The following is a 22,368-nucleotide window of genomic DNA, read 5'->3' on the forward strand; positions in this document are numbered from 1 at the left end:
AGCCTCACCACATAGAACCTTCCTGAGAGAGCCTCAGATTTTCGTAGCCGTTGTGCAACAGCCACGATCTCTGTAAAAATAGGCTGAGCTTTCCCAGGGGAGGCGGGTGGGCGCATGGGAATCTATGAAAGTTACCAATACTGGGAAACCAAAGTTACAGGTAAGCAACTTGTTTTCTTACCCCAGTATTGGAACTTTCATAGATTCCCATGCTTTGTATCAGAGTAATTAGCAGTAAGTCATAAAAGCACATTTTGTTACCTGCATCACATAACATTACAATATAGGTACCCTTATAGGAACAAAACAAAATGTGCTATAGAGGAAGGAGGAATGTAGGGAAAGCTCACCTCTCATTGAAAAAGGTTTGAGGACTGCCTGTCCCACAGCAGCGTCATCCTTCACCGTAGACTCTAAGCAGTAGTGCTTCGTGAAGGTATGTGTACTGCTCCACGTCGCTGCTCTGCAGATATCCTTGATAGGAACCCCAGCAAACAGAGCTACTGAAGATGCCATCGACCTTGTGGAGTGAGTACGGACTCTTGATGCAAGTGGCTTGCCCGCTGCTTGATGGCAGAATCGAATAGCACTGGAAATCCAGCGGGAAATGCTGCACTTGGTTAAAGGAAGCCCCTTCCGCGGAGCACTGCAAGATACAAACAATTGTGAAGTTCTTCTAAAAGATTTTGTGCGCTCCAAATAGAACTTTAAACACCGTTGAAAGTCCAATGAATGCAAGGATCTCTCTGCTGGAGTCGTAGGACGTGGAAAGAATGACTTCAAGATCAAAGGTTTGTTCAGATGAAATTCAGATGGAACCTTAGGGATGAATTTTGGATTAGTCCTAAGGATTAGAACATACCGCTTGAACTGAAGAAAAGGTTCCACTATGGAGAGAGCTTGCAGCTCACTAACTCTCCTAGCCGATGTCAGAGCCAACAGAAGAGCCAGTTTCCATGAAAGGTATTGAAGGTCCGCCTTGTGGATGGGCTCAAACAGAGCTTTCATTAGCTGAGCTAACACCAAATTATGTTGCCAAATTGGAGGTGAACGGACTGACTGGGGGGTACATCCGAAACAGGCATTTCATAAATTGCTTGACAATTCTAGCCGACCAAAGTGAAGGGCCTGAAGAAGTCCGTCTGAACCTTGAGATGGCTGCCAGATTCACTTTCACAGAAGAATGTGCTAGTCCAGATTTAGTAACAGGATGAATGGTAAAATTTTATGAGGAGCTGAAGTATATGGACGGAGACGTTGTTTGACACCAAAGGCAGAACCTCTTCCACTTTGCCTAACGTCTTGTTAGTACTTGGTGCCCGGGCCTGAGACAACACCTCCCTACACTCCGTGGGGAGATTCAGATGTCGGAACTCCCTGTATTCAGGAGCCATGCTGTTACGTGAAGCGAGCCCGGATCCGGATGGAGTGTCTGACCTTGAGACCTAGACAGCAGTTGCAGGGGAAATCGGATGAGCCTGGGAGAGCAATCGGAGTTCTGTGTACCAGAACTGCCGGGGCCACGCTGGTGCAATCAAGATCATTTTGCACGGCTCCGCTTTGGCCTTCCTGAGTATCCTCGGAATGAGGGGTATCGGTGGAAAAGCGTAACAGAATGCGCCGTACCAAGCAATCGAAAGCATGTTCCCCAAGGATCCCGGATGGGGATCCCTGCTTGCATAGAACCGGCATTTTGTGTTCTACGGAGTCGCAAACAGGTCTATGGTCGGGGTCCCCCAGACCAAAAACACTTCCTCCAGAATGGCCTGATCCAACTCCCATTCGTGTGTGGTCGATTTCTGGCGACTCAGGGAGTCCGCAGTGATGTTGAGCGAACCCGCCAGGTGTTCTGCAGTCAAAGCAATCCTGTGAAGGATCGCCCAATCCCATATCAATTGAGCTTCCTTGGACAGAGTTTGAGATTGTGCTCCCCCTGCTTGTTGATATAGTGCATGGCAGTCGTGTTGTCCGTGCGGACCAGCACCGATTGATTCTGTATTCGCGGTAGAAAAGCCTGTAGAGCTAACCGAATGGCCCTGAGCTCCAACAGGTTGATGTGGCACTGGCGTTGACTTGGATCCCAGTGACCACTGACTTGTAAGTCTTGGAGGACTGCTCCCCAGCCTTCTAACGAGGCGTCCGTGGTGATAACTGTAGGAAGGTAGATCCCAGACTATGGTTGCCCCCAACTTTTTGCCTGGTGTTTTGCTGGTTTTCTGACTTAGTTGACCTGGGGCCCTGCTATTCAGGACCCCAGGCCTACTGCTCTCTCTGTAAAATGGATTCCATGTACCCTAGGTACATATCTAATTGGATACTGAGTCACCTTATCAGTCCCTGTACAGTGTACCTTAGGTACCCAGGGCATAGGTGTACCCAGGGCCTACCAGGGGCTGCAGCATGTATTATGCCACCCCTGGCTGGCCATCCAAAACTGACACAACTGGCTGCTTGACAGCTGGGGCAAGGTGGTGTAATCACCCCTTGCTTTAGATATAGTATACCTATATCTAACCCTAAAATGGACACACAGATCTCCTATCAGTCACTCCTATGGCAGGCCTTAACAATCCTGAAGGCAGAGTGCTTGGAATCGTGTGAGATGGTGCTCTGGCATGAGCTGAGCCTGTCTGCGGCTTTCGGGATCTATCCCTTAGCCGTTTCCATGATATCGCATACCATATACTCTTAAGTGCATTATAATCCTCGCGGTTATATGCCAACTCTGGTATCGCTTTATCAAAACAGGTCGAGTAAGGTGTCATACGAATTGGAATACTAACCCCTCGCCAATTCTGGCGACGGGGTTAGCATTCCACCCTTCTAGAGGGACACGACATGTATGTAACCTGTAACCCCGGTTAAAGTGAGACATAGCCTTAGCTCCATAAAATGGATGCTGCCACCGAGACACAAGTCTGCCCTCCTGCTGCTGGGAGTCCTCCCAGCCCAGGAGGCAAGGACAAAGGGTTTCCTGCCAGGGGCGGTGCCAGCACCGTCCCAGACAGGATTTTGTGTATTCTAGGTAGGCAGGGCTTTAGAGGAAGGTGACTGCAAGTGGCACCCCGGTGCTCACTGTGCATAGGCTGGCTGGAACCAGTTCCAGGGGCACTCCAGCCCCTGGCCTGGGGAAAGCCCGCCAAAGGAGAGGGGTGTAACCACCCCCCTCCTAGTCCCACCCATAGGGCAGGACTTAGTGGCGTGCCAGCCCCTTTTTGCAGGATAAAGGTAGGAACTGGCCCCCTTCCAAATCAGATCAATCTTTGAATCCTGAACCGACCTTCTTCAAGAAGAACTCGAGACTCTTCCCAAGATTTCTCCTTTGTGACTAAGGAGTAGTCACCCTGCAGCAGCAGGCACCAACCAAGCTTCGCGGTTTGTTGCCAGTCTCTCCTACGGATCACGACGAGAACCGGCTTCCCTGGCACCTCTGACCTCAACCCACATCATCAGCCCAGCTGTGATCCGTGGGTGCGACGAGACCTCGAGGGACCGGCCATCTTCTGAACTGCACGACGCTTGTCCAGCACGAAATCCGAGTGACCCTCGACCGAGTGCTTTGGGGTAAGAGAAGCCCCGACCCTGAGCAGCTCCAACACCGAAGTTCAGCCCCCCTGCATCCACGAGATCTGCGTGGGGCCCTTCTGCTCTTTGCTGCTAACCGTGTTGTCCAGGTCGCTTGCCCGTAGGCTAGTGACCCCTTCACGACGCTCCACGACAACTAACACTGCTGGTCTGGATTGCTCCAGACTGGCCCTTGCTTCCCTGCTTCAGAGAAGCACCCTGGACCCTCCTGGTCCACTCAAGACGCCATTTTAGGTCCACCGCGTGGGCCTTGCATTTGCCAAGACTTGTTGCCCAATCCTGGGTCCAGCGACGTCGACAGCAAGTACCTTCGTGGGACAGCTCGCACCTCCATCCTGGTCGCCGACAACGCCTCCTGGTCCGAGAGACTGCAGAGCCCAGCAGCGCCCACTCACCTGACTGCGGTGACTTCGCCCGGTGCCATCCTGGTGCCCACTTAATCACTGGCTAGTGATTCAGAACTTGGTCCCCTCTGCTTTCAGGTTTTCTTCCCTGATCCAGGCTTGGATCTCTTCGAACTTTTCTTCACTGGCCGCCTGCCAGCAACAACTTCTTCAGGCTCCTGGTCCGTCAACGTGGGTTTCCGACGCAACTTGAACCCTATGCAGCCGCAGCCCCATGGCTAGGTAAATCCAGCACTCCGGTGCCCCAGCATAGTCCAACACTCCAAGTGTTCGGATCCACTCCCGTTTTCGTCCCAGCTAGTCGGGTTCGCCCCGAGAACAGTAACTTTGTGAGTTCTAGCTTCCATAGACTTTCCCGCCTTACGCGTGAGAGTTCCCACTCTGCACGTGGCGTCCCTAGGCCTCCTGCTCCTAACCTAAGTGTTCAGTATTGTAGGCCTAGCGTTTCTAAAGCCTCTGAGAATCGTTACTTACCTGCTAGTAATTCGCATTCCACTTTTATAGTATATGGTTTTTCGTGCCCCTCAGGCATTTGTGTAAATTGTGCGACTTAAAGTATTTTCTTAAGAGTTTTGTATTGTGCTTAGCTCCCTGACTCATAAAGAGTTCAGGGTAGACTTGTTAGAAATAAATATACATTTATTTTCATAACAACTTGTGTGGTGTCCTTTCACTTGGTGTTCAAGGGGTAATGTGATGGTAAAACAGCTGGCTTAACACGCCCTCTAGAGTCTTAGCCTTCGACTGCTCGTATCCATGCTACTAGGATAGCTGGTCTATAAGGTTGACTTACAACCAATCATCGATAAGGGTTGTTTGGACCGATACATAGTGATCACTAGAATAGTGAGCACTGCATATCAGGCCAACTTCTCACAATAACCATGGGAGACGGAGGGAGCATGAAAGACGAGCCCTTTGCTATGTTGCTCCTTACGACCCACCAGTCGCATGCTCGTCTCATTTCTGGCGTAATTGAAATCTTGCCGTTGAAAGAGCCCTCTGCTTGGTACCATTTTCTGTCGAGCTGCTCTTGTAGAGGTCTCATCCGCAGCCTGCAATGCGGAATCAATGGTATGCAGGATGAGAACGACCCTAGAAGGGACTTGTAGAGTCGGACTGACAGACTTCCTCCTGAGCAATCGGCGGGCCGAGAGCATTAATTTGTCTTGACGATCGACTGAAGGGTGAGCCGTGCAACTTTGTGTCCAGAACGGCACCCAGAAACTTTGCTGACCTGGACGGTCGGAGGACTGATTTGTTCTTGTTGAGCTGAAGGCCCAGGACATTGAACACCTGACTGCAGGCGGCCACAGCCTCGGAAGCTTCCTGGAAAGTTGGAGCTTTGACTAGCCAGTCGTCCAGGTAAGGAAAATCCTCCAGAGATTGTTTCCTTAGGAACACCGCCACTGGGGCTGAAACCTTCGTAAATATCCTCGGAGCAGACCGTAGGCCAAAAGGAAGTACTTTGAATTGGAGATGGCTCTTGCCTACTGTGAAGCGCAAGTATTGCCTGTGAGCTGGGTGGATCGGCACATGGAAGTAGGCGTCCTCCAAATCCAGGGTCGCCATGTAATGGCCCGGATTCAAAAGACGAAGAATATCTTGAAGAGTGACCATCCTGAACGACAGTTTGATAAGATAGGCGTTGAGCTCCCGAAGATCTAATGGAGCGCCACGTTTGTCGTCTTCCGAACCAGGAAGAACCTGGAATAAAACCCTTTCCCCCTCTGTGAGAGATGCACAGGTTCTATTGCCCCCTTGATAAAAAGCTGGTGGGCTTCGAGACGTAACAGTCCCAGATGTATCGATTGACAGGCGCCTGGAGCTCTGGTTGGAGGTAGATGTTGAAACTCCAACGTATGGCCACTCTTGATATTTAAGACCCACTGGTCTGATGTTATAAGTTTCCAGCTGTCGAGACAAAGATATCCTGCCCCCCACTGATGTAATCGGAGGAGGAGGAGGAACAGTAGTAAGAGCAGCGAGGCCGCTATTGCCTCTTGGAGTTGTCACGCCCTTGGCGATTCTGGCGGCCTCTCTGCGATTGACGAGAGTAAGACGCCGACTGGCCCTGACGTTGATTAGAGTATTGAGGCTTGTAAGACTGGTAAGACTGGGACGAATATCTTTGCTGGTTGCCACCTCTGTTAGAGGAGAAGCCTCTTCCTCTCGCTCCTCTAAAAGGAACTTTACGGTAGTTCAACGAACCCAAAGACTTTGCCGTGTCCGTATCTTTGATGCTTTGAGGGCCTCATCCACATGCTTCCCGAAAAGCATTTCTCCGTCGAATGGTAGGTCCAAGATTTTGTTCTGGACCTCCTGGCGAAACCAGGTCGCCCGCAACCAGCCCAGACGCCGTAGCACAGCTGATCCAGCCAGCGCACGAAAGGCAGTGGATGCGATGTCCATAGCGCAATCTATCACTTCCGATGAAGATCTCTCTCCTTCCACCAAAACCTGTTTTGCCTCATCCCTTGTAGATTTCGGGAGTTGTTCCATAAACGGGGACAGGTCGCACCACATCTGGCGATCATACCTGCCAAGAATGGCAAGGGCATTAGCAGCCCGGACAAGAACACTGGCCATAGAGGAGAATCTTTTAGCCACAATGTCCAATCACCGTCCCTCCTTATCCGGAGGCATAGTTAGGGGCGTGGAAGGATTCTTTGATTTGCTCTGCGCTGCTTGCGAGATTACAAAATCTGGCTTTGGTGGACCTAGAAGACCAGCTGGACTGCCATCTGGCGCCTTGTATTTCTTCTCAAGCCTGGGAAGAACAGGAATGACTGTCGCCGGGTTTTGCATAATTTTAACTCCCTCCGACCATACATGTTCGATGATGGGAATAGATCGGACCGATTTCTTGAATGGTTCTTTAAAATGATATAGGAAGCAGTCTGACTGCACAGTTATTGGCAGACCACATCTGACAGCTGCCCTCTCCATGAGGTTGTGGAATCCCCCCAATGTCAGCAGGCGGAGAAGTAGCAGTATCCTGCCCCGCCACATCTGGATCGTGCGCACCACTATCATCATAGTCTAGATCTGGATCATGCGCAGGTTCCTCTTGGACACCATCATCAGAAAAGACATCTACTACGTCGTGGACTTCCTCTATGGGTTCTGGCTGCACAGCCCGTGGAACCAGCGTCACTATGATCGCTGGAGCCGGAGGTCTAACTGGCGAAGGAGGGCGCTCCTGCTGAGGAACAGATGGGGTGGGAAACCTGCTCCTGTAATCCTGCAGCATTAGTTGTAAGTCCGATATTAGCGACGATGGCATGGCTACCATGTCTTGTCCTAAAGTTGGAGGAGGTGTGCTTTGTGGGACATATTGCTGTTCATAATATTCCTCCGTGACCGTATCCTGACACTTTACGTTCAAGTCCGAGGGACTGTAAGCAACCCCATATGGATTCTCCTCCTCCTCGTCCTCAGACTCCTCGTCAAACATAGTTGGAGGTAAGGAGATGTCATCTCCGGCGTGATCTGCTGCTTGTGCATGGAAAAATGCATCTTTTGAATCGTTGATGGAACTGTCGACGGAGAAGTGGTAGTCGTCGACGGAGCTTTCATCGTCGACGGAGCTTTCATAGTCGACGGTGGACCAACCGTCGACTGTGTCGTCGAGGAAATAGTCATCACCATTGCAGTCATCGATGTCGTCGCTGTAGTCTTCGTCGTCGAAGCCGCCGTCGACACCACTCTCGTCGTCATGATAGTCGACATCGAGAACACAGCTACAGTCGACGAGCACGAAGGCACCTTAAACGTCGACGATGGTCCTAATGGAGTCGATGTCGACAGAGCTACAGTCGACGGTCCCGTCGACAGCCACCACAGAAATCAAGGCTTTTTGAGAAGACGTCGACGTACCTGCTGATTTTGTCGTCAACGGATGCTGCTTTTTATCCGGCTTCTCATCCTGTGAATCAGCAGCCAATTTCTTGCTGTCCTTCACCTTTAAAATTGGTTGTGAAGGAACATAAGAACAAAAGTTACTTACCTGTAAACTGTGGTTCTCCAGTATTGGTGTCTTTCATAGATTCACATGCTTGAATATTCCCCGTCGTCGAAGTGGGAGTCCCACGGTACATAAATAGCAATAATATATGAATGTATACATGAGAAATATAATAAATAAAATATACATACATATAATGCAATAGAAAAGTAAACTTGAAAAAAAAAAAGTACCATAGAACAGAATAGGCCCATTGAAAAGCCCAAGGGAGAATTCACTTTAGTAACGTATTAGAGTCATTATGTGTTGGTCCACATTCCAGCCAATCAGGCTGTAGCCTCCTCTAGAACCTTCTCCTCAGAAGCCCAAGTCCTCAGATTTTCGTAGCACAAGTAAGTATAAATGCCTGAGGAGAAGAGAGCCTCTGAGGGGAGGACGGTAGGGTCGCATGTGAATCTATGAAAGACACCAATACTGGAGAACCACAGTTTACAGGCAAGTAACTTTTGTTCTTCTCCAGTATTAGGGGTGTCTTTCATAGATTCACATGCTTGAATAAGAGTAGAAAGCAGTAAACCATACATTAGTCATAAAGGCAATATATGAATAAATCATGGCAAACCATATCACTTAATAAGCAATAAATAATAAAAACATGAAAAAACCTTTATGACTGGAGGCGGGAAGCAACAGAGGCTCACCTTTTATCGGAAAAGATTCCGCAGCACCGCTTGACCTACTGCCGCATCCGCGGCATCTGTTGATTGCAGGCAGTAGTGCTTCGTAAAAGTATGGCTGCTCGACCAAGTAGCAGCTCTGCAGATGTGTCTTAGAGGTACCCCCGCAAAGAGGGCAGCAGAAGTCGAGACAGCTCTCGTGGAATGAGCTCGAGCTGGAGCAGGAAGGGGCTTGCCGGCCCGTTGATGACAGTAGGATATGGCAGACGATATCCATCTGGTGATAGTCGGTTTGGTTACAGATTGACCTTTGCACACTGGGCTATATGCTACAAATAGTTGATTTGTCTTTCTAAATGTTGCTGTGCGTTGAATGTAAAACTTGAGGCAACGTTTCACATCCAGAGTGTGCAATGAGCGTTCCGCTGCAGATTGTGGTGCAGGAAAGAAAGTCTTAAGAATAATTGGTTCATTGAGATGGAAGTCACTGGGAACCTTAGGAATAAAACTGGGATTTGTTCTCAAAGTAACAGCCTCGTTGGAGAACTGTAAAAACGGTGGTTGTATAGAGAAAGCCTGGATGTCGCGGACGCGTCTGGATGAAGTCAGAGCAAGCAAAAGAGCCACTTTCCAGGTGAGGAATTTGAGACTGGAAGAATGGATGGGCTAGAAAGGAGGCAAAAGTAGTTGAGACAAAACCAGATTCAGACGCCAAGTAGGTGGAGGCCGACGGATTGGTGGGAACATCCGAAAGAGGCCCTTGAAGAATTGTCTAATGATTCTTGAGGAGTACAAAGAGGTTACGCCATCATGGCGAAAACGAGAAATTGCAGCCAGAAACACCTTTAGAGTGGAGTGTGATAGTCCTGATCTTGCTAATGACAGGAAGAAAGGCAAGATCTGCTCAGGCTGAGCACACATGGGATCCAGAGTTTTAGTGGAACACCAAGCACAGAAACGCCTCCACTTTAGCTGATAAGTTTTGATGGTAGACTGAGCGCGAGCACTAGCTAGCACCATCCTACAATCCTTGTCGATATTCATGTGTGCAAATTCATTGTACTCAGGTTCCAAGCATGAAGTTGGAGGTATGCTGGATCCGGATGGCATATCTGACCTTGCTGCATCGTGAGAAGATGTGGCAGAGGATGCAACTGTATCGGATTTGTCAGAGAGAACAGAAGATCCGAAAACCAAGGACGTCTCGGCCATTTGGGTGCAATCAGGATTATTCGACACTGTTGGAACCTCATCCTGTGCAACAGGCGAGGAATGAGCGGAAGTGGAGGAAATGCATAGATTAAGTCGTTCGACCAGTCTATTGAAAAGGCATTCCCGCTCGACTCCTTGTGTGGATGCCGGCTCGCAAATCGTGGACACTTCCTGTTGAGAGCAGTTGCAAAGAGATCCAACTGTGGTCGGCCCCACTGTCGGAAGACGAAATTCAACGTTGGTCGATTGATTTCCCATTCGTGGTTGTCCGACAGGGCTCTGCTGAGCGAGTCCACCAGAACATTGGCCACACCTGGTACATGGACAGCTGTTAGATGTATTTGTCGCTGGATAGCCCAATCCCATATTTCCTGTGCCAGTTGGGACAGCACGAGGGACCTTGTGCAGCCCAGTTTGTTGATGTAGTGCATGCTGGTGGTGTTGTCCGTTCTCACCAGCAATGTTTGTCCCTGCACTAATCTCTGAAAAGACTTCAAGGCCAAGAAAATCGCCAGTAACTCCAAGCGATTTATGTGCCAAGTGCGTTGAGACGCCGTCCATTTCCCCTTCACGGACATCCCGTCGAGATGCGCCCCCCAACCTTCTAGGGAAGCGTCTGTCGTCAGCGTAAGTGTTGGTGGTTCGTCTCTGAATGAACGACCTGTCGCTATGTTTGGAGGATGAGCCCACCACTCCAAAGCGCATTGAATGTGGGGCGTTAGGTGGATCTCGTCTTCGAACGACCCCGATATCTGCTTCCACTGCTTGTCTAGTTCCTCCTGGAGAACCCTCATGTGCAGTCTGCAGTTGGGAATTAACTAAATGCACGAAGAAGCCATGCCAAGGAATGATTTGTACATCCGGACAGAAACGTACTGTCTTGACTGTAGGAACTGTACTTTCTTTAGCATTCGAACTTGTCTCTCCTGAGAAACGAAGACTTGCCCCAGCCGAGAATCGAGCGAGGCTCCTAGAAAGTCTCGCTGTGAGATGGTTGAAAGTGGGACTTTTGGTAATTGATGGACAAACCCAATGTTTCGAATAGGGAAATGCATACTTGAGTGTGCTGTTCCGTTAACTGAAAAGTTTTGGCCTTTATTAGGCAGTCGTCCAGATACGGATAGAACTGGATGCCCTGTAGACGCATGTAGGCAGCAACCGGGGCGAGAAATTTGGTAAAAACCCTTGGTGCTGATCGAAGGCCGAATGGTAGGACCTCGAATTGATAATGAAATTGGCCGACTGTAAAACGGAGATATTTCCTGTGACTGGGGTGAATAGGCACATGGAAATATGCATCTTGAAGGTCTATTGTTGAAAAGAACTCTCCTGGAATGAGGAAATTCAAGATTTGAAACCGGGTTAGCATCTGAAAAGTCTGATGCGATGAACTTGTTCAGAGCCCTCAAGTCCAAGATGGGACGCCACTCTCCTGATTTTTTATTTACGAGAAAGAAACGGGAATAAAATCCCCTGCCGTGTTGACCTTGCGGTACCACTTCTATGGCTCCCTTCTGGATCAGTAGCTTCACCTGAGCCATCAGTTCTTTGAAATGGGGAGAAGGTGGACCCGAAGGAGTGGGAGGGAATTTCGTGAATTCCAGAGTATGTCCTTTTGAAACAACGTCCAAGATCCATCGGTCGGTGGTTATGTTGGACCAATTGAAGAAGAACTTTGAGATCTGACCTCCAAGATGTACAATCGCCAGAGGGTAAAATTTTGGATTGTCACTGTTTGTTGGTGTTTGCACCACCTTTGTAATTGGACTTACGCTGGTATGGTCTGGAGGTGGATGAACGACCCTGGGACTGATAGGAGCCCCTCTTGTCTGTTATCATTGTAGTGGTATGAGCGATATTGGCCTGTTCCACGGAAAGTAGAGGTTCCTCCTCCTCTACCGCGTGCCCCACGAAATGGCTTTTTCCGATATTGTAATGTTGTTAAGGACTTTGCTTTGTCCGTGTCCTTCTTTATCAGTTCCAGAGCATCATCAACATGTTTACCGAATAAAGATTCGCCGTCGTAGGGTAAATCCAAAACCCTGGATTGAACCTCCGGACGGAAGGTGGTTGATTTTAGCCAGCCTTGACAGCGCAAGACTGCCGCACCCGCTAGTTGCCGGAAACCAGTGGAGGATATATCGACGGCACAGTCGATTTCTGCCGAAATTTTTTCTCCTTCGAGAATGATGGCCTGCGCTTCCTCCCGGATGGAATCGGGCATCTGAGGGATCAGACCAGCAATCTCAGACCACATTTGTCGGTCGTAGCGACCTAGAATAGCCAAGGCGTTGGATGCTCTCACGGTTGTCGCTGCCATAGTGGTAAATTTTTACCAATTGAGTCTAATTTACGGCCATCCTGATCAGGCGGAGATGTCAGAGGTATGGCCGGATTTCGAGACCTTTTTTGTGCAGCCTGAGTGATCACAGAATCCGCTTTAGGTTGGGAAACTAAACAGGCCGGAGAAGGAGGCGCTTTATATTTTTTGTCCAATCTGGGCAGAACAGCTGGTATTGAATTTGGACGTTCCATTAACTTTAGACCTTCTTCCCATATGTGGTCTATGATAGGAATGGTATGCGTTTGCTTCTGAGGTAAGTCCTTAAAATCGTATAGAAAACAATCAGTTTGTTGTGCCTCGATTGTTAAGTGGAACCTTTTCGCAGCACGAACCATAAGGTTATGAAAACTCGCGATATCTACTGGCGGAGAAGCTCTTGGCGATGCCGGTGGAGTAGAAGGCGTCTGTGCCCTATAATTGTCCCAATCTTGCATGTCATCATCGGTGTCGTTATCCCCAGTGTCATGAGGAGTTTGGTTCCCATGATCAGAACGAACACCCGATGGAGACGTAGGTGCAACCGGCGCCGGAGCTTGAGGTCGAGGCGCTGGAGACGAAGGTCGGGGTGCTGGAGACTGAGGTCGAGGTGTCGGAGACTTAGGCCGAGGCGTTGGAGACTGCCGGGGCGCTCGAGGTGCTGGAGAAGTAGGCAATGATGGCGGAAACCTACGATTGTAGTCGTCCAGCATATGTTGCAGGTTTTGTACCAAAGACAAAGGAATTTGTGTAACCTGTTCGTAAGTAGTTGGTTCTGCCACATCAATTGGAAAAAGTTCATTCCCATCTTCGACGTTAGTATGTTCATCCTCATCCTCGTCAGTGTATTCCTGACATTTAATGTGTAATTCAGAAGGACTGGATGCTGGCTCATAAGTTTGCTCTATTTCAGAGTCATTTCCCGATTCCTCTTCTCCAGACTGGAACAATTTGTCCGGAGGCTGAGATCCACTCCTTATCGACTTAAGTGAATGAGTGGAACAGACTTGAGAGACGAGGCCGTAACCACTCTAAAGGTGGTAGTAGTCTGTAAGGGTTGGTGCGACGTCAACGAGCCCGTCGACGAGATCTCCACAGTCTTTGCACCACCCTGTTGATCTTGTGCCGTTGCCGCAGAAACAGGCTTTTGCTTGGCCGACGTTGATTTTTTTGGTCGTCGACGAGGTTGCAGTCTTCGCCGTCGACGAAGATGCTTTCGACGACGAAAAAGTAGCCGTCGACGGAGTGGTCACCGTCGACGATGTTGTTGCCGTCGACTATGCAGGCGTCGACGAGGCAGGCGTCGACGAAGGACTCGTCGACGAGGAAGATCCCGTCGTCTGAATGGTCGTCGACGACGATGGCTTGCTCTTCGTCGACGGAGGACCCATCGACGGAAGGCACGTCGACGAGGACTTCTTCGTCGACTGTTTGATCGTCAACGAGATCTTTACAATAGACGAGATGGGCCTCACCTCTTGGCTGCTCATCGACGAGATGGTCGTCGTCGTCGTTGCGGAGCAGGTTGACAGTGAACAAGTGGTCGTCGACGTAGAAACAACCGTGACTGATTTAGTAGTTGCTGAGGACGTCGACGGAGGCGTCGACGAGTCAGTCGACGAGCCGGTGCCCGTTTTTGAAGAGGGCATAATTTTGGGTTTACACGCCAGAGAGCCAGGTCCCGTAGGCGCGCCCTGAAGCAAATCCTGTGGGGAGATATCCTTAAAAGACCCCAACAGTCTACTCTTCTTTAGAAAAGGAGAGGGTACTTCGGTCTCAGACCCACGCTTCTGAGAGGATTTTGAAAATCCAGATGACATACTCAGCATCAGAAAACACATTTTCTGAAGTTTTCAACCTCTGCAACCACAGAAGGAGACGGGCCTCTCTATCCCTCAATGTCTTAGGGGGAAAAGTGCAACAGAACTTGCAGGTAGAGGCATTATGATCCGGGTAAAGACAGTAAATGCACTTACTGTGTGGGTCCTCATGAAAAAGACGTAATTTACCACAGGATGGACAAGCCTTGAACAAGGTTTTCTTTGTAGATGACATTTCTGAAGAGAAAAACAGCTAGAACTGGTGAAAACTGAGCAGAGCTCAGGGAGACTCCCTTCACACGACGTGCGGTAGAAAATCTGAGGACTTGGGCTTCTGAGGAGAAGGTTCTAGAGGAGGCTACAGCCTGATTGGCTGGAATGTGGACCAACACATAATGACTAATATGTTACTAAAGTGAATTCTCCCTTGGGCTTTTCAATGGGCCTATTCTGTTCTATGGTACTTTTTTTTTTTTTCAAGTTTACTTTTCTATTGCATTATATGTATGTATATTTTATTTATTATATTTCTCATGTATACATGCATATATTACTGCTATTTATGTACCGTGGGACTCCCACTTCGACGACGGGGAATATTCAAGCATGTGAATCTATGAAAGACACCCCTAATACTGGAGAAGCATCCCTCTTTATCTTTTTGGCTGTGTCCACCGTAGCAGCCTGTCCCAGCCTCTCCTTTTCACCTTGGTGAGGAGATTTAATGGGACTAGCCCTCTCAGACCTATCACAGATCTTTTGCTGGGCTTTGACAGGGATCTCCGCAGAAGTAGAGGGAGGTGACCTACCCCTCTTTCTGGACCTCTTGGAAGATGAAGCAGATGAAGTCTTCCTCGTCCGAAGACAGTACTTCCTTCCGGGACTTCATCTTTTGTAGCCAAGTTAGTAATCGGCCCTCCCTGTCTCTCAATGTCTTTGTCGAAAAAGTCCTACAGATATTACAATCTGTGGCCTTGTGGTCTGGATACAAGCAGTAAATACAGTCTTCATGCTTGTCCTCCACAAAAAGCCTCTTTTTTGCACAGGTAGCACAGGCCCTGAACAAAGCCTTCTTTTCCTTGTCCGACATAATAATTTCCTGAAGAAAAGTTGAAAAAGAATTGAGGTTGAAAAAAGAAAACTGAGCAGAGCTCAGTGGAGACTCCCTAGCACAACGTGCGGTAGAAAATCTGAGGCTCTGAGGCTCTCTCAGGAAGGTTCTATGTGGTGAGGCTGTTCTGAATGGTGGTTGAGAAAAGTTTGGGCTCTTTTACACAAAGAGGGTGATATGTTACAAAATGAGATGAGGCCTAGGCTTGGTTTCTCTTTTGTTTCTATTGTTATGATATATTTTATTTACCGAGACTCCCATTCTGACGACGGGGAATGATACAAAGCATGGGAATCTATGAAAGTTCCAATACTGGGGTAAGAGGAGGTGTGAGATAAATAGTTATTGTTGGTATTCCCCTCTGATTATGGACACCCTCTTCCTCGCGCTCCCCTAAAGGATTACCTTACGTACAGAAGCGTCCCCAACGACTTGGTAGTGTCAGTGTCTTTCTTGATGTCCTGAAGTGCCTCATCAACAGGCTTCTCCATCAAAAAGAAGATCAAGGATCTCGTTTTGCAGGTTGGAAAGATAGCCCCGAGCCAGCTCTGGTAATGTAAGACTGCTACTCCGCCCAGCGATATAAGAGCTTTAGTAGCCATGTCCATTGCACAGTCTATAATGGCCATTCCCCTTCCCGGAGGAACTTTTTTGCTTTAGTCTTACTGTTATCCAAGAGCTGATCTATGTATAGAGCTACATCACACCATATCTGACGATCATAACGTCCCAAGATCTTGAGAGCATTGGCTGCCCTAACTATGAGACCTGACCTTGAGGAGAATCTTGCCAGCATTATTAAAGCGTCTCACTTTTTTACCTGGAGGTGCTGTAATCTGAGTTGACCGGTTCTTAGATTTTCTCTGTGCAGCCTGACAGATCAGAGTCAGGCTTTTGATGGCCCACAAGACCGGCGGAAGCATCCTCCAGAGCTTTACATTGTTTCTCTAACCTGGGAAGAACTGGAGTCACTGTGGCTGGGGTCTTCATGACTGAGGACTTCCTCCCATATATAGCTTACAATTAGAATGCCCTTTCTAAAAGGTTCATTAAAGTCATAAAGAAAGCATTCCGTTTGAGATATTGGCAAGTCAAAATGTGTGGCAGCCCTTTCAGCGAATTATGGAATCCACCATGAAACTACTGTGATGGACTATGTGCATAGCCAAAAGGTCCATCGGAATCCTGTTCTTCCAGTAGATGTGAGGAAACTAAAAGGTGTGACTTTCCTAGATGAAATGACCTCTGGTGTAAGGTGTCTAATTCTGATTAGTTCACTTTTTAGGCAATTTTTACCTAGACGATGAGGTAGTCGACGGAGGCATTGTCTGTGTGGTCAATACAAGGAGCAATGAAGACACCGTTTATGTTGCTGCTGTCAGACGAAGACTTTGGTGGGATAAGGGTCGGCGATGATTGTGAAGCCCTGGACTGTGGCCTGTTGCTGGACGAACGTGCGGGAGTGCCCCTTCCGTGGCCACAAAAGGAGCGAAAAGCAGTAGTTTGCTGGCGCTGGGACGACAGGCCTAAAGACTTGGCCGTAGCCCTGGAGTCCTTAAAGCGCTCCAGCACGCTGCTTTGTCGCCAAAGAGGTGACAGCCATCAAAAGGCATGTCCATAAGCGTGCTCTGGACATCCCCCAGAAAAGTTGGTAGACCTCAGCCAGGCATGACGACGAATCACCATCGTCGCAGCAATCGCTCTGCCCAGTGAGTCGGTGGTGTCAAGTCCACATCGAATGGAGTACTGTGCTGCATCCCGCTCCTCAGCAAGAGCCTGGGCCAGCCGTGTCCTGGCCTCCTCCGGACACTGGGGCAGCACGTCCGCCACCGTATCCCACAGAGAGTGGGTGTAACAGCCCAAAAGGCTTGCTGTATTAATGGACCGCAACCCTAGACTGACAGAGGAAAACAGTTTCTTGCCAAACTGTTCCAGCCTTCTGGATTCCCGGTCCGGGGGTGCGGAAGGCAATGCGGGTTGGGACGTGGAGGCCTGGATAACCAGACTCTCAGGGGTGGGGTGGGTGGACAGAAAGCAGGGGTCGCCCGTAGCTGGGCGGTGGTGTCTGGCCACGTTCTGATCCACAGGAGGGACTGTAGTGGGCTTGGACCAAGTGCCCATCAGAACGTCAGTGAGGGACTCATTAAACTGCGGCAGAGGCTCCGAAGAGCTTACTGGCGGTTGAAGCACCTCTGTGAGGTTAGTCCTCACGGCCGCTGCAGGAAGCTCAAGGCCCACGGCCTTGGCCACCTTGCGCAGCACCACAGCATAAGACGCTCCCTCCTCCACAGCACGGAAGGAGGAGAGAGAAAACCAGTGTCAGGCGAAGTGTCTAGACCACTGGCCTCCCCCAGCTCATCTGCCCCGTCCTGGCTTAACTGGCACTGCTGTGCCAGAGGGTCCTCCCACTCCTTCCCTTCATCAGTGTCCTGATAAACAGGCAAAAATGATGGAGCCGGGGCATAGGTGAAAAGCCGGGCCGGGGCTGAAACCGGGGACGGTGTCGCCCGGGGGCAGCACCGTGGGGGTCGTGCCAGCGGAGGAGTCGTAAGGTCAACTGGTGTCGACCGGGATCCAGGCCTGGATCCCAGTCAACTGGTGTCGACTGGGATCCAGGCCTGGATCCCACGAGGTCCTGCGGTGCTGGGACCGAAGTCACAGGCGGCTCCGAGGCCAAAGCCGCCACCAGCACAGGGCTAGGACTACGGTCAGACCTGCGGGGCACTAAGGCGCGCCAGCCGGTCTCGACAGTAGGAAGAGTCCTCATGGCCACGAGGAAGTTTCTAATCTGCTCCAGAATCGCATTGAGCCCAAGGACCGGAGGGTGTGGGGCTGGATGAGACGGTGTGGGGAAGGAGAAGACTGCGGGGGCTACACCACCTGAACCCTTGGTAGAGTCGCGCGACCGGCAAGGGGTGGTCGAAGAACGATTATGTTTCTTAGACCTTTTTGCCATGCCTCGACTTACCAGAGTGCGAGGACTTGGAACCAAACGAGCGATGAGGACTGCCGGAGCTCGAGGAGCTTACAGGAACGCTCCCGCCTAGCTTCGACGTCGGGGCACTACTTGCCATCGTGGTCGGCCCCCAAACAGTAAGGACACCTGCGGTGGGGGTCAGTAAGACAGTCGGTGACAGGCATCACACGGCTTTGAACTGGGCATCCCTACTGGCACCAGGTAGAGTCGGCTTGAAAAAGATAGACAACAATGTCCAAAAAGTGACTATGGGTACGCTCTTCCCGGATCTGCGCTTGCTGGCTCGGAAAAAAGAAGAACTGACATCAGCGCGTGAGGGCGGCGTCTAAGTATTTCAGCTACGTCATTCTGGCGACCACAATGCAGATGACGGACGCAGAGCCACAGGACAACACCTACTGACTGGCAGGGGTACTGCTGACGAAAACTTTCCAGATCCAGTCTGACGCCTGGAGATATTCTAAGGTAAGGAATCTAACTCCAACGTGCTTCTTTCAGATAGGGTCATGCATAGCTTCCATATTGTTCTCAAGCACCACTCCTACTCTTTCATAAGTTGTTGCTGCTATAAAGCGCTGTTCCTCCATTCTGGACCTAGCCCTAGCATAGGATTTAGGTGGGTGTGATCCTAGGAGCCAGCAGAGCTGCTATTTGAGGCCCCAAGTCAGTGCCAGCAGTGCTGTAATGAGAGTTGGAGGCCTCAAGGGTGGCATCAACTACAGTGCCGGAGTTAAGTTCACTCGTGAGGAAGTCTCCATCAGCAAAGCCTCAGAAGGCACCCGGTAAGCAATGGGCTAAATGGCGCCAGACACGGACATGAAGGCATGCAAAAGTATGGGGCCCAAATGGGTCCCACTGGGCCAGAAGCCACTCCAAAGGGAACTACCGCCAACCTAAACATATCAAACACCGCAATGAGAAAAAATGCAGGATTGGACCACGGATCTGGGAACTTAAGGTAGGCCTGTGTCGGTATTGGATACTGCAGCGCTGCATGAAAAAGCCCACAGGCTGAGCTTCAGAAGGTGATCTTGGGAGTATCACCAGTGGCACTGTCTCTTCAGGCAGTGGAACACACACAAACTGCAGCTCAGATGATGAATCCCTAGGAGGTATTAGGTCCCTTAGAAGAAGCCTGTGGTTTCTTTTTTATGCTTGTGATGTGAGGGGGGACTAAAACCTTGGCCGGGACAGATGTTGAGACAGACGCTCTTCCGAAGCCCACACGATAAAGTCTAGCCTCCTCTCTTTGATGGCCTTCAGATGCATGTTGAGGCAGTAGCCGCACAACCTTATGTGAGCCTCCAACTACAGACACCACAACAAATGTAGTGGGGGTCCGTAACAGACATCTGGCCATCGCACTGCCTACTGGGTTTGAATCAGGAACACTTGGAAGGAATCATCCCTGATGCTGCATCAAATTAGCACAACACTTCTTATGAAGAAGCTCTCTCAAACAAGAGAGTCCTGGATCCCCGTCAAAGGAACAGATGTCAGTGCATCAGGGTGGGCACTTTATGACTCTAGCGAATTCATCAGGGTGATGTTCACATCATAGAAATGAAACCAGCACCCCTTAACACAAAATAGTTATTGACATTTTCCAGATTCACTAACATCTGGGATAATACTGCAGGTGGAAGAATTATTCAGAAATAACATTGCAGGAGGCCAAAAGAGCCATGTATTTTTGTGTTCCTGGACTACTGCCCTGGTCACTCAGAACTAAACTGAACCGAATCACTTTGGCATGCCCTGACTTTGTGAAACTGTTGCTGTAGGGTCCCCAACCACCACAAACATTTACAATTCGTTTTTCACTACGGTTTCTATTTTCTTGGCATCCCTGCACTTTAGTTTAATGGCTTGTATGTCCTTTTGTGCCGGCTACTTCTGTCTTTTTGAACTATCTCCTTTTCTTTGGTCCTTTGCACAAGATAGTTCAGGCAGGCAGGTAACAGTGTTGATGATTCATTGTCACCAGAAGCAACCTTTACATCTTAGAATGCATGTCATTTTGCCACCATTTACAATTCACCTCTAGTTTTCCAACTCAAATCTCACACTTTTTTCCAGAAATTAGCCTAGACCAGTCTTCTTTTCATTTACATTTCCCATTGGACATAGGCCATGAAACGATTTTTCACTGTGAAGATTTGAATACAATTAGAAGTCTAATATTTTAGGCTTTTTTTGGTCTTTCTGGCACATTATTCTGCCTTTGAGTGTTACAATATTGATCAAAGGACAATTGTGGATTTTTATTTAAAAAATGTTACATCCTTGTTTAACACCCAAAAAAAATTCTTGGGCCTTTACTGTGATCTTAAATTTTCCGACACCTCAGATGTCTTCCTCCTACAAATATATCAAGATACTTCGCCGATGTCAAACTTTTAACAGCTGCCACATAATCTAATATACTGGAGAACAAATAAATTCTCACTTTTTTCCTTCAAAAACTACTTCCTACAATGCCACCACATTTACATGATGATTTCCCCTATATTATTTTTTTTAATACGCCAGTCAGTAGTAAAATTAAATAAATGATTCTAGCATCCCAGACAATTGATAGAACATGTATTATGTGGCATGCTTACCTCTTCCCAGGGACAGCAGCTGTAGAGCCCACCTGGTTTTGTGACGCAAGCGTACTCCAATGGGCAAGCTTCCTGTTTAGGACAAACCTTCCCTAAAAAGTCTTTCACACTCCCAGGTTGTACCATGGGCAACGCATCAAGAACATCCTAAAAAACAACAAAAGGAAAATACAACCAACATTATTAAACTAATACATCTTATCTTATGATCTAGACTGGGAAGAATCCTCAATAACAATCACAAGCAGACCAAAAAAAACAGAATATCCTCTTAAGCAACACTGAAGTAGAAGATAGTCAGACATACTTCAAGACTACCCATGAATTTGCTAGATCCATCAACTCTTCTGGCTATATGAACAAACTGCAGTCTAATGAGTTTTGATTTACTATTTATTTCAACATTCAGCACAAGGGAAGGTGCTTGTATTTTTTCCACTGTTGTCATATGTCAATCCTACAAAACTGATGCAAGATAAAAACGTCCGAATAAGTTTTTAAAAAATGACTCACTCCTCTAAGCGTATCCATATTTTCAGAATTGGTGACTCTTTAGCACAGTGATATGACTGGATAAACTAGAAGCTTCAATCAATCAATCTGGGAATTGTAAAGCACGCTACTCATCCGTGAGAGTCTCAAGGCGCTGAGGGTGGGCGGGGAAGAGTTCTGCTGGACTGTTTAGCCGAAGAGCTTTAGAGTCAAACAACAATGTTAAGGAATGAGATCAATTAAAACGGCTTCATGATGTGCATCTCCATCCTCAGAGGAAGTCCTAAAATTTCAAAGGAGCCCAGAAATCCCCAGCATTACCACCGATATGGTTAGGCCTCTGAACTGGAGAAAATAAAACCAGCACTGGCATAGCCAATAGCTTTCGCCTTTAGCATCTTATAAGTGTTCAGTCAGAGCTATTAGCTTTGCCAATATCTTTAAGCTATGTTGTAGAGTATTGTGGCCACTGTATAGCATGTTGAAAAGTTATACTAAAAAAGTGTTACAAGCATTGTTTTACCTTGTATATAACCAAGAAGACATTATGTACAACTGAATGACCCTATTAAAAAAACATAAAAAATGCCTTCATATTTTTTTTGCCTTTGCAATGCTCACAGCTTCTTCCTGCCTGTTCTAATGCTAGTTTGCTATATGTTTTTTATTTTTTTATGGGGGAGGGGTATAAACAGGAGTGTGGAAGTTGGGAAATGGTACCTAAATTACAACACAAGCAGCGTGCGGACACTAGGGGAGAATCAACAGGTGTCAAATTTAGAGGGCAGACGGAGGTGCTGCTGTGTGATGCTGAGGTGTGATGCTGAGGTGGGGGTGCGCTGGTGTGGAGGTGATGCGGTGCTGATGCGGAGGTGGTACTGCTGAGTGATGCTCAGGTGGAGGTGCTGTGCTGGTGCTCAGGCAGTGCCGGGATGATGCTGCGCTGATCACTGGTTTAACGAAACTTGAGGGGACCCCAGTGCAAGGTCCGTGGAGACTCCAGCAAGAGTACTGTACTGAGGGAGGCTGTGCTGGTGGTGCACTGATGCAGAGGTGGCATACTGAATTTTGCATAAGCGTTCCCACACATCAGTCCTCAGGTATGATGTTATAAATCTGCATAACATTAAAGTTGGCAAAACAGTATTCAACCACCCTAAAAAGGCATAACAAAGGTTCTCAAAATGCAAATATTCT

General features: G+C 48.6%; 1 protein-coding gene across 5 annotated transcripts in view; it reads right to left on the reverse strand.

Annotated features, from left to right (window-relative positions):
• Positions 1-22,368, reverse strand: part of GRN (granulin precursor) — a 1,937,406-nt gene that overhangs the window by 1,582,304 nt on the left and 332,734 nt on the right. For all 5 annotated transcript variants that reach the window (XM_078645176.1, XM_078645173.1, XM_078645175.1 and 2 more), the window contains one exon: positions 20,680-20,826. In XM_078645176.1, the coding sequence (XP_078501302.1) occupies positions 20,680-20,826 (147 nt within the window). The remainder of the gene's footprint in view (positions 1-20,679; positions 20,827-22,368) is intronic.

The sequence above is a fragment of the Lissotriton helveticus genome, chromosome 5_1, assembly GCF_964261635.1.
Source record: "Lissotriton helveticus chromosome 5_1, aLisHel1.1, whole genome shotgun sequence".
NCBI classification, from domain to species: domain Eukaryota; kingdom Metazoa; phylum Chordata; class Amphibia; order Caudata; family Salamandridae; genus Lissotriton; species Lissotriton helveticus.